The sequence below is a fragment of the Ochlerotatus camptorhynchus genome, unplaced genomic scaffold, assembly GCF_037179485.1.
Source record: "Ochlerotatus camptorhynchus isolate MF236.1 unplaced genomic scaffold, CSIRO-AGI_Acam_v1.1 ptg000192l, whole genome shotgun sequence".
Classification (NCBI taxonomy): domain Eukaryota; kingdom Metazoa; phylum Arthropoda; class Insecta; order Diptera; family Culicidae; genus Ochlerotatus; species Ochlerotatus camptorhynchus.
This window is the reverse complement of record NW_027040682.1, coordinates 2,778,580-2,799,189: the sequence shown is the minus strand read 5'-3', so window position 1 is coordinate 2,799,189 and position 20,610 is coordinate 2,778,580. Positions and strand designations below refer to the sequence as shown.

General features: G+C 40.1%; 1 protein-coding gene and 1 long non-coding RNA gene across 2 annotated transcripts in view; one reads left to right on the top strand and one right to left on the bottom strand.

Annotated features, from left to right (window-relative positions):
* Positions 1-1,215: 1,215 nt before the first annotated feature.
* The window catches only part of LOC135702395 (uncharacterized), a 146,571-nt gene continuing 127,176 nt past the window's right edge, over positions 1,216-20,610 (bottom strand). Inside the window, exon 3 of the long non-coding RNA XR_010517699.1 lies at positions 1,216-1,240. This is a non-coding gene — a long non-coding RNA (uncharacterized LOC135702395). The remainder of the gene's footprint in view (positions 1,241-20,610) is intronic.
* LOC135702349 (uncharacterized) lies at positions 5,847-7,155 on the top strand. Its single transcript, XM_065223371.1, has 2 exons — positions 5,847-5,956; positions 6,234-7,155. Exons 1-2 carry the CDS (start codon positions 5,847-5,849, stop codon positions 7,153-7,155), a joined length of 1,032 nt encoding a protein of 343 aa, XP_065079443.1.

The window sequence follows — 20,610 nt, the reverse complement described above, 5'->3', positions numbered from 1 at the left end:
GCGTATTTCGTCTTCTTCTTGCACACTTCATCAGTGCCAAGTACTCAACACCACTTGAGTACTTGGAACTGATGAAGTCTGCAAGTAGTAGACGAAATACGCGTATCTGTCAAAAGATAAGCAATTATAACGGAATTTAAAGGAAATAAACCAACCCACTCAAAGCTCTTCATAAAGGGATTCCGTTAAAAGGTTCGACAAATTTAAAGGATTAATAATTTAGGTTTTGTCATACTCTTCTTGACAATTGTATAGTTATAATAGAACAACATTAAGAGTAATATAACATGAGCACAATGCGGTTTCCAAACAACAGGCTAAAGTTTTACTCGTAAATGAAAGGAACAGATTGAAAGGTATTTAAAAACAAGTGCTTTTTTTAACAGTTCCTGATTTCCCTTCGAAAATCGGTGTATCAAAACAGCAGTCACTTTTGATTCTGGTTTATACTAAATCCGGTAAATGGGATGTATACAATAAGGTACTTCATTTTGCATAAAAGAGTTAGATTTCTTATAGGCCACCCTCCAGATTGTTTAGTAACCCCAAAATGATGATGACGATCATGGTCCCACCACTTATCACTACATAGGTTTGAGCTGGACGATTTATATTTAGATAATTCAGTTTGAAATCTTAACCAACATAGGAAAAAAAACGAACTGGTGATAGTTACAATATTCAGTTGCTTCACAGCGATATAAATGAGAAAAAACTTAGACGTTCACCACCCTTTGGAAATATGAGTTTGCGTAAAAAATAGTAAAGATTAGTTAAGGTTTAGAGGCCATGTTAATGATTTGAAATTGGTATGGGACCTACTACGGAAGCGTTAAAAATTTCATTGGAAATAAATTGTGCAAATGCTGAAAATTCAATAATTTCCCATAGTAATTCACCAAAATATCCCTATAAACTTCAAACTATTTGCGTGACCTCTAAACCTTCATCAATCGTTATAATTTTTTGTCTAGTCTCATATTTTGGGGATATAAATCAAACTAAGAAATCTAACACTTTTTTTTCAAAATGATGCACGCTAGAATACAATTATACATCCATAGATGACTGAAGATATGAACCAGCCTCTGGCTTAAAGTCTCGCTAATAAAGATAACCTTACCTAACCTTAGATGACTGATGACATTCTTAATACTATAAATCCTATCGCTTACTCGTGCAGCTAAGTAACATAATCCCGTAGAAAATGCTCACCTTGTTATCGCAATCGATGAATGGCCTAAAAAGAGAAATAGAAAGAATATTTATTAGTGAATTTGCAATTTCACAGCTGCTGGAATGTATGCATCATCACTCAACAAATTAAAATCCTCGATAAAACACATTAATACGACACACAACGCTTCACATTAACAATCCATCATGAAAAATAGCCATTCCCAACCAACGAACCATACACCCAAGAGCAACCAACTTCCAACCGACGGCGATAAACACAGACAGCGAGGTGAAGATCGTTCTACCCGATAAGTTGCCGGCTGGTCTAAGGCGATTATCACTAGTTCTGACGTGTCAGTCGAGGGCACAGTCTTTTCCCTCCCGGGGCCACTCGCTCCACTCGGATCGGACGCACAAAGTCAGTGGTGGTGGAAGCTAATCTGAACCTATTAGATAGGGATTTTCTTTCGTTCCCCTCTTCCATGCATTTCAGTCCAATCCATATCCGCGAGTGTGGCAATTCGATCAAGGTTAGATTGAGGTTGAGATTCCCGGCAAGAGAACGTAACTTTAAATGAACGAGGTCGTTCTTCCACCGCTCCAGCGCCAGCGGAACATCAGATTAATGGAACATTTCTAGCTCAAACAGGAAATGGAGCCATTTAAGACACCTGGGAAAATGCAGAATGAGTTTTGAATTCACTTTTGTGTTTTTATTTTTATTTTAAGTTAGATTATTTACAAACAAGCGGAGATATGAGGAACAGCCAACGAACTGCACTGTTGCATGGTAGCAGACAAAATAGTTGGATAAGCTTGCAGTCAGCAAAACACTTAACACGTTGCTAATTGTTTTATGTTTTATTTCAACTAAACATGCAACTTTTGTTTCCTCTATTTGACGGATAAGTGCACTCCGCAGTTAAGTGTGCCTCTGAGTTTGGTCATAAAACAGGTGGCTCCTGGAAGCGGATGCATTTTATGTCATTTTATTAAGCTGCAACATCGCATCAGAGGGATTGAGTTGCCACTGATCCAGTCAGCTATACCGGATATGATACTTTTTATTACGTAATAGTGAGCTTGCACAAAGTAGGTAGGTAGATAATAAGTTCACAGTTACGAACAGCTTCATTTATAGCTTCAATGAATTGATCATTTATGATTATTTTTCTCGATTCGTTGAATCCAAATTTGATAAATAAGTATATGCAAAGTGCACTGAGCAGTCCAAGTACCTGAGCTCATGTGTGCCTATTTTTTTTTGCATATACTTTCCTAGTCACAACTTGCAAAGTCTAAACTGGCTACTTCTCTAGGAGTTTCCGGGATTGACTGGATGTGGCCAGCGTGATCCTGGCTATTCCTTATAATTGCCATTGAACAGATTGTTGAATTTGAATGTAATTAAATGGTTTTTGACCATATTCAAAAACTGGCCACTTCTCCGGGGGATCGAAACAAGGCCAGGTGTGGCCAATGTGGCACTAGGCCCCCCAAATGACTACCATTAAATTAGTTTTTGAATTCTAATGTGATTTGTGGTGTCACATGATAAGTTTTATTCGTTTGAGGTCGCAATTAGCCTCATGCCTCATATAAACCGCAGCATGTTCCGGTCAAATTTCCGGAACCGGTTGACCGATTCCAAAAAATATGTGCTCTATGTGACCACAATACCTTTCATTTAGCGACTGTTGATTGGTTTATGATACTCGGTCCTGCGGGTTCTTAAGCATACAAATGGTACTTTATATAATAGGTCCAACCATGATTCATTTTTCGGTCCCACCATGATTCAAATTCATTGCTGAATAAAAACGTTCAATAAAATCCTATTAAAGAACATAATGGATAATTATTAGAAACTAGAATGGTAGACTTTTTCACCAAACATACATTTTTCATGTCCATTATGCATAGGAAAAATCCATTACCCTACACTAGGGCAAGTTGAAACGCGTGGAGTAGTTGAAACGGTAGATGTATCTCTTAGTGGAAGTGAATAAACACTGAAATTATTTATAATATAGTGGTTTGGAGTAGCATATAATGCCTCTCAAAAATAATTACAGTGAATATTCATTTTTGCTAAGAGATACACGTAAGGTTTCAACTTACCCCGGTGTACCTTAACTATGATGCTTACTATCAAAACATTGAACAGGTGGAGAACCTGTATACAAGCTTTTGCTCTGACTTTGAAATTCAAGAACTGATTCCCCCTAATTTCAATAAAGGAGGTAGTCCACTCTGGCGGCATGAAAAATAGGTCATTTTCACGAATTTTGTATGAGGGTAAATAACGATCAATCCAAAAAAGGAATGCATGGTTTTGTCAATTGAAATGTCCTCTTTAATTGAAATTTTTTTTTTGCGTGATTGGATGTCTCCTGTAGCCGCTGCACCAGGTTCCCCAGGAGACCTCTCGTCTGAGTCGTCGCGGGGCGGGACGTCTGGTGGTCACACCAAAGATGAATACTAAGATGAAACTGTAGGAAGAATTTTTTTCTATTTTAGTGTCCTCTTTCACGGTCCCTTTCATCCAATGAATACCACCCGTATTCAAGGTAATTTTGTGGTTTTGCTGCCCCCTCGGCAGAGATGAAATGTTGCGCTCATTTTTATCAAAACAAACACACCAAAATTAGAGGTGTCCCATTTTTTAATTACTCGATTAACAACTAATCGATTTTTTTTTTGTTCGCTGTGCTGCCATATTTCCACCAATGAGAGTGCAGCACATGTTTGAAACGATCGGTGATGATCCTGTGGAGAAGTTAATGCTTATATCGGCATGATATAACCGATTACAAATATTTTACTTTTCGGTTCATTAATCGATTAATCGATTATTCGAATGAAAATCGGCCATCACTAGATGAATGTGAAACGTCATTTCAAATATATGGACCGTACATAAATAATGATACAATTTGAAAGGGACCGGGGCTCATCACAAATTACGTCCACACGGTAACTGAAATAAACACGAGTGTTCACCGGTTGGTCACACCACTGGAGCTGGAACAACGAATTTTTTGTGGGTAGTCTCTGATAGATGACCCAGTCTTGTACGTAGCCGTTTTTGATTTGGTTGATAAATAAAAATTTGGCGACGTTTTGAAAAAAAAAAAACAGTCCGTTTTTGTACCCTAAAATTGGAGATAAAAGCTTGCACCAAAACTACATTTTTGATTCTTTTGAAAATCGGCTACGTACAAGACTAGAAAAAAGGTACTTAACTCGAAAATTCAATCGCCGTTTAAATCAAATGAGCCGTTTCTAAAATACAGCGCCCGCCAATTTTGAAAACATTTTTTAGAGATTATCGCGTTTGAATACTAAAAGGCCACCCACAATAGTCCGTCACCGTCACCGTCACCGTCAGCGTCAACTGACAGCTTGGTTTGAGCCAACGCTATTCAGTTTAGCAACCCACAAAGATGCGTTGCGCTCACTGCGCACCAGTACTAAAACGCTGACGCTGTGCTAAACTTTGAAAATTTTCAAAATTGACGCAGCGTCATGTTGCTGTTTTGTCACATCAGCGTAATCAGAAGCGTATTTTGTGCCGTGTTGCTTTGAACACATCATGGAAAACATTGTTAGTAGGAATATGCATTTGTAAGAAGGGCCAACCCCAATTTCCAAACAAATGTCAGTGATTTTTTTTCAATAAAATACAACTAGTGAAATAGCTTTGTAGACAATTTAAACTATTGCAATGTTTTTTTTTATATTCTTTAACAATATTGTGTGAATACATGTTTGGCCAACATATTTCGGTTAACGTATGCAGATCATGTCGCATTGTTGCCTCTCTGAAGGGCCGCAGAGTTAATACATCTCAGAGGATCAACTAATGTACGCCATTCACTCGGCCATTCACCAAGGTCACTGACGTTTCCATCACCATCCCTCCTGACTCTGAAGTTGTCTTGAATTGGAGGTAGGTCAACATCTGGATATGGCCGGAGCAAGTTATTCTTAAAAGAAAATGCAGCCCCCACAACAATGAAATACGGCATCACTTCATTTGAGCCTGGCAACTTGCCCGTTGCTTGCAAATCCAACTCGCCATTCACCAATCGCCTCCCAAATTCAGAATGTTCGGACTTATTTTTTAAATATGAAATCTTCTGCCAAAACAAATGATTAAAACGAGATTATACTACTGTCAAAACGCAATGCGTGACGCATGATTGTGCGCAAGCGCTGCGTCAATGCGTCCGTCAGCCTTTTTAGTACATGACAGATGCGTTGACGCTGAAGGGCCGAACCCAATGGGGGCGGAAGCGGAACGGCAACGGAAAGTGGAATTGTCGCGGCATGTACTAAAAATTTACCGCCGCGGTTAACGCGTCATCAACACGCAATGATAGCTTTGGCGGGAGAACGGTTTCTGTTTGACGTTTGTTTTTCTCAGTAATTTTGAGTATACATTTTTAACTGCTTCCACAAGATATGGCTTCGAATATTCTCCAGGTGCTGAAAACAATCCAACGCGTACGGGATATCCGGAACGTACATCAGCATTACCAGCAAACGAATCATCGACGCTGGTGGGTACGACCCTCGAACCAGACGAGGGCTACAGAAGGCTTTTATGAGTTTTTCCGCTGATGAGGGAACGAGATCCGGAATATTTTGTTCGGTGCACGAGAATGTCTCCAGCAACATTCAACATTCTGCTAGGTCGGATCAAACACCGAATTGAAAAGTTTTCTATCCGGAAACCTGTCAATCCGGAATGTCGACTGTTTTTAACGCTCATGTAAGTTTATATATTTAACACGGCATAAAAACGGGGATTGGAAAGAGTTGAGAAATAAGAATAATGTTCAATAAGTCAACATCGGTTATTCAGAAATTCAGCTACACAGTAATTGAGTGTTTAAGGGATTATTTCCGGATAAAAAGATGCAGTTGTCTTTTTGCCAAGTAATGACCATATGTTGGTATATACATCAAAAACACTCCTTCTTTTTTATGACTTCGTACTTAACTTTAACGTACTTGTTTTATATTAATTTGGTAATATTTTTGACTAGGTATTTGGCGCATGGTTCCAGCATTTTTCAAATGTCCCGGCTTTTCCGACTAGGAGTCACTACGGTCCGGAAAATAACTCAAGAGGTGACAGCCGTACTCTGGGATGAGCTGAAGGAGGAGTATATGCCTGAGGTAGAAGAACAAAAGTGGGCACAGTACAGTAGCGAATTTGAGGACCGCTGGAATTTTCCACATTGTTGTGCCGCTGTTGATGGCAAGCACGTTACGATAACGTGTCCGCCGAATTCTGGTTCTCTGTTCTACAACTATAAAAAGCAATATTCGGTGGTGCTTATGGCCATGTGTGACGTCAACTATAATTTTATTGCCGTTGATATAGGAGCATATGGTGGTAACGCTGACGGAAGCGTATTTGCCAACAGCGCGTTTGGTTTCCGACTACTGCATGGAGGTTTGGGACTGCCACAACCGGATGCATTGCCCAATGGAGAAGTTATCCCTTACTTTATTGTGGGTGATGCTGCGTTCCCATTGAAGGCAAATTTGATGCGCCCATACCCTGGCAGGAACCTGGAACCGTTAAAAGAAAATTTTAACTTCAGGCTCTCAAGAGCACGCAGGACAATTGAGAACGCATTCGGAATTCTGGTCGCTCGCTGGAGGATTTTATTAGCGCCATTGCATCTACATCCCAAAGCAGCTGAAAACATTGTTAAATCCACCGTTGTGCTCCATAATTTCATTAAAAGATACGAGGGACAGCAATATGCATCGCCGTCTTTTGTTGATCATGTTGATCAGAATGGGGAAATCATAGCTCCTGGTGAGTGGCGTTCGCAAGCTGATCCTCTTGGAGGAATTAATGCCGACTGCATCCAGCGTGGCAATAATGCATCTAGAAATGCAATCCATGTGCGAGATGTTTTGGCGCAATATCTACATGATCATCAAATTCGTTAAATTAAATAAATATACTGTTGAATATTATTGTTACAAAACCGAATACCGAACTATACACTTTTTGTTTTTCTGGACCTTGTTCTCACCACGTCATATACAACGAAGGAATCACTTACAGTAGTCTTATTGTTTACCCTGGGATACTTTCAGGAGCCAGTATTGGCCAGTTTTACGTGAAATATTCATATATTGGGCAATCGAGGTTGGGTTTGTTTTCGTCCATTATTTTCCCTATTATCGTCAGACGGGAAAATAAAATCCTCTGAAGCCCTTTGTAGTTAAATTAACTGCTCTGAGTATCGTTGATATATCGCGTATTTGTGTAAATTGATGTTTTTTTTTTTGCGTCTTATCATTGTTATTAATTATGCTTATGTTAATTGTCGTTAACTATGCTCATAGAATTCATTAGATCAAAATTGCTGATAGCTTAGAACTGGCTGATCAGTTCGCTATCAATCATTTGTACTCCTTTGCTGAGCCGTTCCTGGTTTGTTGGAAGGCATCATCAACGAGTCAACAAGTTTCACCGACCGAGTATAGATATTTCCGTTGAAGTGGAGCTGAACGAGGATGATATGGAGTGGAAACATAAATTTTGAACTGAAAAACATGGAAAATAAGGTTAAGCACGTATGGAGGATACTTGTCTGATTAAAGGTGTCGTTTTGGAACAAACTTGTCTCACTGGAAGATGTCGGAACGACGACAAACTTACCTCCTTACCTTAGTAAATCTATTGTTTTTTCATTGTTTTTTCAATAGTTACTCAGCTGGATTCTCAAGAATACATAAGGATCAGAATAATGAGCACACGGAGAAGCTTAAATAAGTACTAACAATTTAATGGTAGATTGACGAATCAAAAAGTTGTGGATCACCTGTGCTACTATAGGAAGGAAAGGGAAACGGTCCTAACAATTCTATGTGATAACCCTTGGTAAGGTCACGGAAACTAAGCAAGTAATCAACTCGCACTACAATAAAATTCAAAGTTCGCATGGTGCTACGCAAAACTACGATTTTTACATTAGGGTAAGTGAGCAAGTTATGGCACATTCCCATAAACGCAATGGTACCAGTTGTTGGCTTTGTACCCATTTAAATCACTGGTACATGCCAAAAACTAAGCAAATTTTAAGTAATACCATAACTGGTGCCTTTCTCCTATATATTTTTTTAAAGTTCTGCTGTTTGAAGTAACCTTTTTAAAAACTGTATTTTTTAAATACAACTGCTCTTCAGAAGTTTTGCTCAGCTGTAGTCAAAACCTAGATCTTTCAGCGTAGTTCAGAGATGTTAGTTGAATTTTTTGGTGATATCTCCACCGCGGCATGTATTGCTGTTGTTGTCATGACCATCACAGCCACTGTGATGCAGTCAATGATCTGCCTGATCATTACGATCACTAAACCGACCTCCACGTTCATCTCCGCCGTTTCATATTTCAATCAGCTCCTTGATCATTCTTTTTTTTTATCTTCAATATGTGCTCTGAAACCATATACAATATACCTAGGCAAGCTTGCATCCCGATTCACCTTGATTATTCTTGTTGTCCCTTTCCAATAAAACGCTAATTGCTTACATAGAAATTAATACCTCAGCCTGTTCGGTTCCATGTTCGGTCTGTCACTGCAACAGTACAGTATCTATAGTCCTGATCCGTCATGAATGATAAACATCTTAGTCGTAGCTGTTGACCACTTCTGGACGCTCTATAATAAAAACATACATTAGGTTGGGTCCAGTTTGTATGGCAGATCACAACCCCCTGCTATTTCGATCTGTATTGAGGTCCTAGGTTGTATCGTTGTATTACGTATTCGCTGATGGATCTAGTCCGGCTTCAGACATGTCTGCCAATACATACATAGTACCTAGAATATTGCAAATCGATGCCCAGTAATCCTAGTAGCTAATAGCAAACCAATGAAAACAAAAGAAACAGCAAGTTCAACACTATGCAACAAAACAACTAAACTGTTCTCCTATATACGATCTATACTCACTCTACATGTAAAAATCCGAATATCGTAAACGGACAGTTGCTTTTCACACATGTTTTTCAGAATCTTGGTAGTTCCTTCAATTACTCCTTCGTTATAAAAGCGCGAAATCAACCGCTGGTATGTGATGCAATTCAGTTCGATGCCCTTCGCCATTAGATTGAAGTTGGAAATTTCCATAGCCTTATTCAAGTTGTTGGGGGGTTTCCAAAGCACCGTTAGTTCCTCCGGAACTAGACCTACCTACAAATAAACAAAAACGAATAATCACGATTATCACTTTCCCATCCGGCTACTAAGCATCGAACGCAATGCAATCAGGAATCAAAAATCTTACCTGATGGAACTTCCACACGAACACCGTGAATTTTTAACGAATCTTCCCTATAATGATTCTTGCAGCAAAGATGGAATTGGCACCGAATCCAGTCAACAATTCCATCGTCTCCCGATTACTACCACGAAGTTTCTTCCAGTGAAATACAAGTTGCAAACATTTCACTGTATCATCCTGCCATCAACACTGCATATTCGTATGTATCTCTAGGTTAAAGTTGTGCCGGAAGCTTTCCTCGAGCAACCTACATTCTGTCAAGTGTACGACGATTACTAGCACTGAAAGATTGAATAAAATTAGGGATTTAAAGGAACTAGGTATTATACTTACGCTTTCGTAGCATTTCCTCTTGGTTCATCCAAATACTCATCTGCTGCAGATCTTTCGAACGCCATTCAAATTTGGTGCGATGATCATCCAGGGTAAGACCTTTTGGCACCCTGAAAGGCGACGCTCGGTTTTGACGGTGGCAGTGATTGGAATCGTAGCTGTTTCAACTGTGATAACGAAAGGTGATGTTTTGATTTTGTAATACAAGGTTAAGTTTGATTCACTGACGGCACTGGTTACAGAAAACCGGCAGTGGTGCTAGATTCCGGTTATCGTTATTTTTAGACTATTATCATCGAATTCAGTTTATTTTTTTGCAAGTTTAAATCTATTCAATTTGTAGATCGAGTATGGAATTTACGCGACAGGTGAATTCCACCTCCAAATCGCGGGCAACACTCAGGGGCAGCATCTCCAGACGTGATGTTAAATACTGAGCGAATGCCTCATGGCGCCTGCCATTAGCTCCTAGTGGAACAGACACCATGTCCTCAACTTTGTCAAGGATCGTATTGATCCGGACGTCGATAGGATTCACCTTCCTTCTCTTCGGCTGTCTTTCTTCAATTTCCGTTTCGTTTCCCTCTTGGGTTGACCAAGCTTCCTCAACGAAACTTTCTTCGACGTTCGGCTCCGAACTGGATGGTACATCTTCTGTTGGCGAAGGATGGATTTCCGGGATGCGATAATTACCAGTCGTACTGAAAAAACGTAATAAATTATTATATTTCCAAAATTACTTCAAATGCAGATAACTTACGACCGAAATTCACAGTGGCGCTCTAGGAAACTCAGTTCATCATATAGCAACCACTTGCAAGCATACATTTCATCGCTGCCTGCTCCGGACGCAGATGTCTTGGATACCTTGCGGTTTTCCTTGACGAATCTGTCACGAATATTTTTCCACTTTCTTTTTGCTTCAGTTTCTACAAGTTAAAAATACAAAAAAATAAACTAAAGAAAACTAGGCACATAGAGATTACTGTTTTACTCACCACTAATATCCATTTCATTAGCCACATCTCGCCAAGCTTTGTCCTTTTTCCCGGCGTTCCGAAACTCTTTACTTGCTTTTGCGTAAATCACCGGATATTTTTTCACGCAATTCACCAATTTAAAATTGAAATCCTCCAATATAAAGGAAGCACTTTCAACTTCACTGCCCGAAAGATCCATTTTTTTATTTAATCTTCTTTTCCGGCCTTGCCGGTTGCCGCTAGCGCTTGTTTTGATAGTTTTTAAAAAAAACCGCGGTTTAGTACAATTCCGCTTTTGCCGTTCCGCCTTCATTGTGAGCTATCTTATCCACTTGCATGCAACCAAAAATTATATTTGCCGCCGCTTGCCGTTGCCGTTCCGCTTCCGCCCCCATTGGGTTCGACGGTGACGGTGACGGTGACGCACTATTGTGGGTGGCCCTTAAGACTACTAAGACACGCCGTTTCGCCGGTAACGGGCGGGTACTCCGAGCGCGCTTGGAGCGTCTGGACACGAGTCCACTAATCGGCCTATAACTTTGGAACGATGTCACTTGCGGACTTGCGGTCAAGTCTATGTCAAAGTAGACATACCAAAGTATTTTTTAAGCCAAAAAAAAAAAGATTTTTTGAAATTTCCAGAGTGGTCTATCCCCTTAATGTTGTACTAAACACCTACTAATTGGAAACCAGACGTTTGATTTGAGAATAAAAGTTACAGTATTCTATGTTGCATCATTCTACGAACACGCTGTAAACTACATAATGATGATGCATGATAATTTTATGTTAGGGTTGTCCTCCAAATTGGAGAACAAATTGGAAAGAACGATTTTCAATTGGTTCACTACTTGACTAGCCTATTGGTCCCAAGCAAATCGATCAACGTACTCCATCCTAGTCGATATTCTAGTACTACACTATGTTTGTTTTGATTCGCTACAAAGGTTAAAAGATAAAATGAGGGGCTCGTGGATTTTCCCATGTTTCGAGGGGTGCATCGATTAGGTTGGGACCGAAGAAAGTACCAGAGCTGAGCCAAAAAGTTGAGCAATTTCTTCGGGACCTTCTAATCTTAGAGTTACCTCTATGGTTATACCCCCATCCTCCCCTGCTTTGCTGACATATGAACCAACATTTTTTTTTCAATATTGAAAGTACCGTCTTCTGATTCTTTTGATGACTGCCTGTTGCGTTATCATAAAATTCAACCTTCTCTGCTACGGAGAACTAATTTAAAATTAATGATGGAGCTTCTGAAAAAAATTAACGTGCTTTTGGCAATTGTTTTATCTCACAAAATGCATGGAGTCTTTTTGAACTATACTGGGGTGCTACTCCAATATATATAACGGCTTGTTTAGGACCCCACATTTAAATTTTAATAATTTATTACATTCCAGGAAAAATACTTGAACCAACATTAAGCCATAACCGAAACATTGAAATACTTGAAAAATTTAAGATAAAGTATAATAGTCAAAAATGCATGACATACATCAAAATTGCGTAGTTCTACGTCATACTTACACACCATGTGGCGCAAAAAATCACATGAGAATTCAAAAATAAGATCATTGGGTGCAACATTGATTGTAGGAAGTGTCAAATCTCACCATAGGTGGATACATTTAGTTTTTCAAACGAAACCACAGTAAAAGTAGCCAAGTTCTAGCGCAAATCTGAATGATTTCCCATAACGAACAATAATTCAAAGTTGTATAGAAATTGAAGAAGGTCTCGTCTGATTCGTCAGCTGGCAAATCGCAAAATGCTGCTGATCAAAAATAAATTCCTAAAAATATTATAAAATAATCAGAAATTTGCGAAGTTTCGGTAACGACAGGATTGAAAGAACTCGCGAATGATCCATCGAAAAAAAAAACTTCTTACCCAGCTAGAGAGCTTGAACGATGGTGGCCCGTCTGCTGAAAGTGTACAACAGGGAGGAAACAAATCAGTTTAAATGGCACCAATTCATGGCGTTCAAGTAAGGCAGCTTGATTGTTTCACCTTGATTCTACGTTTACAACCACCATAGTATAGCAGCCGTAGTAGGTATAGCAATAAGCGGTATGATCTGCACAGGTGTGCTTCTGAATTGAGCGTGAGCGCTGGGATCTGCAAATGCCTTTCAAATAGAATCCAATCCCATCATCGCACAGCAACGGAGGAGGCCACAACAAGTGGTAGTCGTTTGAATGAATGAGCTTTTTGTTTCTCTTAAGGTGTATACTGTGAGCCGCTCAATAAGTTAAGCGATTTGAACTTCAGATGTTGTTGTTTCTTTTTTTTTTTGGTCCACTGAACCGTTTAGTTCAATGGGCCATTATTGGGGATTCCTTGAGAGTCGAGCGACGTAAGTGAGTGGCCGCATTTTTATGAGATGGCAACTTTGCTACTGGCCTAAGGTAGGAGTAATCTTCTTTATCAGCATCTAAGCCGCAGAAGAATGGGTGATTTATGGTCGCCAATCATTCCTATAATGAAGATATATAAAATAAGAAAATGGGTAGGGATTTAAAGGCGGGGATTGTTTGGGTTGTTCGGAACTTTCACGCTCTGCGAGACCATATTGGGCTACGGTGATGGATGACTTGCAGGTTTCCTGCCGATGGTCATCATTCAACGGGACCTTTTGTACCCGCGGTCGTTGGCTACATTCCGGAGGTTCAATTTTAATTGGATCATATTTTTGTCTGGGAGAAAGCTCCATGTGCGGTTAGGGTTACCTGTGGTAGATGAGAATGGAAAGTCGTTTTGCGTGGTTAATCAACTGGGACAGGAACCTCGTTCTTTTTGTTGTATCTCCATTTAAATAAATTACAACCAGAATTGTTCCATGCATTCCACCTACAATGTGCACATTGAAATAAAAATTAATATTTTAAGCTTCAGATAAGCAGGTGTGCGAAGATGGTCGACGCTGCTGCGTCGAGACGGCTCTTTTAATCCTTTCACGCGGCTCACCTTAACAAGCACTTAAGCCGACTACGGCGTAAGCGTAGGCTCTTCAGTGATAAGCCACCTACATACTGACTACACAAATTTGTCCAGCGGCATCTGTAATAAATGACTTTCGCTTCAGACACCTTCACAACTTTGAATCAAGACCATTGTACTCTCGATTTATTTGACACGTACAAATTAATGCTTCCAAAATGTGATTACACCTGTCATGACCACATTCTAGGCTTATCATTTATCACGGTAGTTTATGAATGGACCCATTCGTTTCATCACACCGCTGCTCTATGGCGTAATATTTTGACCTTTTCCCAAAACATCCAGCGCTAGTAATAAGCTTTGTGTGCAAACAAACAAAGAGCCCCGCAACGACTGGTTCTGGCTGAGATTCAACCGACCGAGGGAAAGGTGTCATTTTTATGGTCCCGCTGAGCCATAACCCTTTTCTGGTTTCGCTCCGAGTGGATTTTGTTACGACCGGGGGTAAATATGACAAATTTGTTTCAATTAACTTTACAAGCCAACTAATTATTTTACCAGTGGGGAGCAACGGCAATCCGCGTTTCTTGGGCGGGCAATCAAATACCTCGAGGAAGAGGTGCAAGAGCCAGAGCCAAGAGGAACAGGTGAGACTTATAACGATCTTTTACGATCCGCTGTTCATTGTTGTTGTGAACTTTTCGGAATATTATACTCGGGGATTAGTTTTATAGTGATTTAGTGGCTGCAAAATGGGTAGTTAGTACGTTGTAACAGCATTGTAAAGGCATCGTGAATCTCAGCATCGAGTTTTTTTTCGGTGAAGGTTAACTGAATTCACGGTTACGATTGCAACGCTTGATAAATGGGAGAATTAAATCATGGTTATGGCGATATGATTTGCGGTAACCAGTGGAAAGCTATTTGTTATGATATTCTGACTATTTTTTTAAAATTATGATGAATTGATTGTATTTATTTGTTTTCTAATTACCGTAAAGGGTACCCAAGGGGCCACCGTAAAGGGGCCACCCACATTAGATCCGTTTGCGTTGCGTTGATGTAAATTTGACAGTTAGAAAATAGATTGAGCTGTCAGTTTGCAGCAACGCGTCCGATCCGGATCTAATGTGCGTGGACCATAACTGTGGTAAAACTTGAATCAATCCACACTCGTTGAAATTTGGCCCTTCCACTACATTTATAGTATGAAGAAGGTATAATCTTAATAACCAGTGCACTGTGGTCCAAAACGACAATCTATTGGCGAAATAGCTATTAGTGCAACAAGTTTCAAATATAAGATTTTTTCAACACGAGTTGTAGTTTGTCCAACGAGATTTGCCGAGCTACGACTGCTGAAAAGTGTCACTTTTCGAAACTGTGTTGAATAACATAATGTCCTACTTTTTATAACTAAAATAACAGTGTCGAGAAGTACTACTTTTCAGCATCCCGTGCCGAAAAGTTTTACTTTTTGACACTCTTTTGAGTTCAAAGAATGTTTCATGCAACTCGTTGCAAAATTCGATTTTTTTTTTTCAATTATTTCCAGCCTCATCTGTGTTGAACACCCTAATATCTCAGCATTACTCAACCATCACGACAAACCGCTTCTTTTCAGGACCACCATAAATTATTGGTGTTTAAAAGTTGATTTCCATTGAACGTTCGCTCGTCTTCCTGCCAGCCACATCACCCTCAAAGTTCTTTGAAAGTGTACCCAGCAACCAAACATTTGTGGTCGAATGCGTAACAGTATTGAAGTAGTACTTAAAACATAAATCATACATGAATCTTGGATATAGAAAATCATGTCGATGCGCGCGTTTTTGTATAAATGGGGCGGGGCAGAAAGTACCTTTTGTTCAGAATATGTAAAAAAGGATGGACTTCGGATGTTAATCGAATTGCATATATAGAGGTACCAGATATGTTTAACAGTCAGCTGTTGATAAATAACAATCATCATCGTGAGCGATTTTTTTTTTCTCTAATTTGAATGTTTTGGCCCTCTGGGCAGAAGCGAGTAAAACATTAATGGAATTAATTTTACTTAATTGTAATTTGTTTACTTTCAGGTTGTCAGTGTATGGGATGGGTGGGAGGTGGGTGGGGGTGTTTTGTTTAAATAATTTTCGCGTTTCGATCTAGTTGAAGCCAGTCCCCTGCGCGGGTTGTCAAGGTGATCATGCCGTGATCCACCTCTAGGGGTGTTTACATCTGTGCTTATTTGCAAGCGCTAGTGTACTAACATGCTGGTAGACTCTGATGCCGTGCTTACATTATGCTGACTACTTTTTACATAGTGCTAGTAACCTAGCGCTAGCAAATCCGCATAGATGTAAACACCACATTAACCCCTAACTTGCTCCTGCTTGCAGGACCCAATGCCACGCCATCCGAAGCGGCGCCAGTCGTCGATGCTTTCTGCGATTTCAACGAGGTATTCAGCGTAACCTTAAACTACACCCGAAATCCTTCTGGAACTACGAGAACGAGCAACGCAGAGAATTTGGCCTCCCATCATCAATGGAATTGAACAGTGAAGTCGCTTCCACTCCGCAGGATATTTGTCGCCTTTTTTTCTGCCAATTTTGCCAGTGTTACGAGCTTGTTATTATGGAACCGTTGCTCTCTCACAGCAAGCAGTATCTGAGTGTTGATCAACACGGGTTTACTGGCGGTCGCTCTACAACCACCAATCTGCTATGCCTCACATCCTACATTACCGATAGTATGACTGAACGGGTACAGACGGACGTTATATATACCGATCTATCCGCGGCATTCGATAAGTTGGATCATGACATTGCGATTGCTAAACTCGACAGGCTTGGGGTGAGCGGTAATCTCTTGAGTTGGTTACGTTCGTATCTTACTGGTCGCCAACTTATGATTGCTATAGGAGATTGCAAATCAGCTAGCTTCTTTGCCACATCAGGTATACCGCAGGGAAGCCATCTGGGACCGTTGATTTTTCTACTCTACTTCAACGACGTGAATCTGGTTATCGAAGGACCTCGATTAGCATATGCAGACGACCTCAAAATATTTTTACGAATTTGCTCGATCGCTGACTGCCACAATCTTCAACATCAGCTTAATGTCTTCGCCAGTTGGTGTACTTTAAATCGAATGGTACTGAAACCCAGCAAAGTGCTCTGCCATAACGTTCTCACGAAAAAAGGAACCGATCGTATTCAGCTATGACCTGCTTGGAACGACACTCGAACGCGTGAATCAGGTGAAAGACCTGGGTGTGGTGTTGGATTCACAGCTAACATTCAGGTAACACATTTCTTATGTCATCAATAAGTCGTCTAGGACTTTAGGATTCATCTTCAGGATAGCTAAGAATTTCACCGATGTCTACTGCTTAAAATCTCTTTACTGCTCCCTCGTACGATCGACGCTTGAGTATTGTTTTTCGGTTTGGAATCCGAATTACAACAATGGTGGTTTGGAATCCGAATTACAACAATTCGGTTTGGAATCCGAATTACAATGGTTACAACGAATTACAACAATGCCGAGAGAATCGAATCTGTTCAACGTCGCTTTCTTCGTTTTGCGCTTCGTAGACTGCCCTGGAGAGATCCGCTTCGGCTGCCCAGCTACGAGAGTCGCTGCCAACTGATAAACCTTGAACCTCTCCGGATTAGAAGGGACACCAGCAGAGCTTTGATTATCGCCGACACTCTACAGGGACGAATAGATTGTGAGGCTATCCTAAGGCAAATTGACCTAAACGTGCAACCCCGACCACTCCGTAACAACCACTGCGTCGCACGAACTACGGGGCATATGGTGCGATTTGCGGACTACAGCGTGTGTTCAACAGAGTCGCATCTGTATTCGACTTTCACCTCACACGTGATGCGCTTCGTCGGAGATTCTCATCTGTTTTCGCCGGCCGCAGTGACTGACAGAGAAAATTAGTGTATTTCCATTTATGTTTTTTTTACATTCTGACCACGTTGCTTTGTTTTTCTTTCTGTGATTATTTGACATGTAATTTTACTATTATTATTATTATGATTAGTATTATTAACATCATTTGGGCTACAGCCAGCCTGTTGATGTATGGCAACAATAAAGTAATAGGTAATGAGCAGAGGCACGACAGCAGCGCATTTTCATATATTTTTAGGTTCAAACAGAACGATGTGCAGCCAAATGATGACTGGGTTTGGGGAAAACGTTTCTTTCAGAAAACATTGAGAAAATTATCATTTGCACATTTTTCAAAAGTTTTTTTTTATGGAAAATTTGAAAACTATTTATTTCAGAATATCCTATCGATTGGCGTATTTGGATTTTATTTTCATCTATAAACGTTACTTCCAATCGAAATGACGTCTGAGACAAAGTTTTAGACAAAATACACTGTCCCAAAAAGGCAATTTTGTGTAAAAAAAAGCAAATAAGGTCCTTAACTGGATCGCAGCACGCCACGCTTGAAAGCTGACGTGTTTTTCTTTTGCTGCGTATTTTTCGTCAGCGAAATAAACATTATTTGCTTCAAATTTGTTAATATATGAGCTGAATTTTAGTTTCAAGTATTCATATAGTTATAATTTAGTGATATATCGTGTTTTGCCTGTGTTTACCGAGTGATCGAAGTAGGCCGCGCTGCGAAAATGACGTGTTTTTGTTTTGCTGCGTCGTTTTCGTTCGAGTGAAAATGTTATAAATTTACAATTTGATTTTTAAAAAGTGTTAATTTGAAGGTACAGAAGTGATGTTGAAAAGTGCATTAAGTGAACATTTTCAAATTCTTATCCATTGCATGTGATGCTTACTGCTCTAACCTACGCGTAGTTACGCTCAGCTAAGTTTGTTTACCTTTTCATTCCTCTGTACTCGATAGGAAATATTCATCTAGGGGAAAAGTTCTCTTCGGCAATACCTTAACCTATCGTCAGGGGGGTAAACACCCTAGCAGCACACTTGTTACTGAACAGTTGTGGTTACTTGTATGTAACTTATTTCAGTTACAATCAAGTTGCAGTAACTGATTATAATGGATGTGTGTTTCTTGGGCAACGTCCTTGAGAGCTCAATTTTGGCATGTGGATACATTGTGTTTCAGAGCAATTATTGGCCACATTTGAGTGCTCTAGGACTTCGTTTACCCCCCTGACGATAATAGGTTAAGGTATTGCCGAAGAGAACTTTTCCCCTAATTCAAGACCATCATTTCAAAACTTACTAAATACGCGTCAATCAAGTATTGCACCACTGCTTGATTGAAAGTTTCAGTACATTATCAATGGTGTATATTTGCATCGATAATATATTGGAGCGGGGATGATCATGTGTGAAAATAGCTTCGGAATGCTTGCGATCTTGAAATGGGCTATTGTAGCTGCGGTAGAGCTGTCACCTTCTAACTCACGGGTTCAAGCTTCTTGCATTAATAAGAAATGATTACAGGCAGATGTTATCCCTGCCACACATGTTATGCCAGACAGTGGGAGTTAGGCCAAGGGCGAATCTTCAATCTAATCTACGATTCCACATACTATTAATAACCTTTTACACATGAGAACCTCCTATCGATCAGAATGAATTGTACATATGTTTAGGATCAACAAACATTTTCAGGCGCAAAGGAGCAACAGGATCGAGCTGACTGAAAACGTTTCTTAATTCCAAAATCTGAAGACTGTTTTGAATAATATGTTTAGCAACAATGGACAGATAAACTACTTACAGCTTCTATTTATAAAATGCTTGATATAACGATTGCCAGCCAAGGTTGCAAAGACTCATTTCAGCTAAAACAATGTTTTTCTAAATTATGAAATAATTAGATGTCATGATCAAATTTTGAATTGGTAGGATACAAGAAGAGGTTGCAAAGAATGTGTTTGACATATTAAACCTGTTTATTTCACTTCATGAGAGTCACAATCAGCGATTTTTCACAAACTCACTCACTCACTCACTCACTCACTCAGCGATCAGCAAATCGCTGATTGTGACTCATAGAAAGCAAAATTTACAGGTTTTATGTTTCAAACGCTTACTGTGTAACCTCTTCTTGTAAGTTACAAGTAAAACATGTCATCATACCATCTTTTGGTTTTATTATTCCGAAAAGCATTATTTGAGCTGAAATGAGTATTTGCAACCTTGTTGCCAGCAACGCCGACTGGGCGTATCCTATGGCTTACCCTCCCTACTAACAAAAATCCAACCTTCCCGTGACTTTTATGAGGGGTCGTAGAGTTCTCTGCATATCTCTTAAGTAAGTATTGGACTCAAATACCTCCCCTTTCCCCACCGGATGCAAGGACGTGGCCAGGATAGCTCTGGTCTGTTGGAAGGAGACACATCGTTTATCTAAGAGGTAGTAATTAATCACAAATTACTATCTAACAGCAACGGATGAAGGGGGGTCTCCTTCTTAACAACAGTTTGGAGCTCGTACCACCTACGAAATTGTGCATCCTGGTTTATGCTATATCGTGTTGTTCCACTGTTTGCCTTGAGTGACTCGGTTAGCCTTGAATCTAACCTAAATCAACGACGCAGCTTCAGTTGCATTGTTCGGAGTCGGTTTTCATTGCCTCCCGGGAGTCCGCTTTTCCGAGTTCGGATGCCGCATTTTCGACGTGTAGTTCTGGTTTGAACTAGGTCCGGTTGGTGAATTAGCCCGGAAACGTGCTGATAATGTGTCCGTCGCGAGTTTTGGTGGCAATTCGGTGGCTGGCGTTGCAGCGAATCAGCAAGTTTTCCACTTGCAAAAGTGCTTGGCTGCTGGTCTCTCGTCGGTGTCAGAGATTGCGAACAATATGAAAGATGCCTCGCTGGATACGCCCAAGACTGGACGGTTGGTAGCTGG

What these genes read in the sequence shown, in the direction of transcription:
- LOC135702349 (XM_065223371.1), top strand. Translation starts at nt 5,847, where the DNA reads ATGTCTCCAGCAACATTCAACATTCTGCTAGGTCGGATCAAACACCGA. An exon ending in CGACTGTTTTTAACGCTCAT is followed by an intron (nt 5,957 to 6,233) that starts GTAAGTTTATAT and finishes ATTTTTGACTAG; the next exon opens with GTATTTGGCGCATGGTTCCA.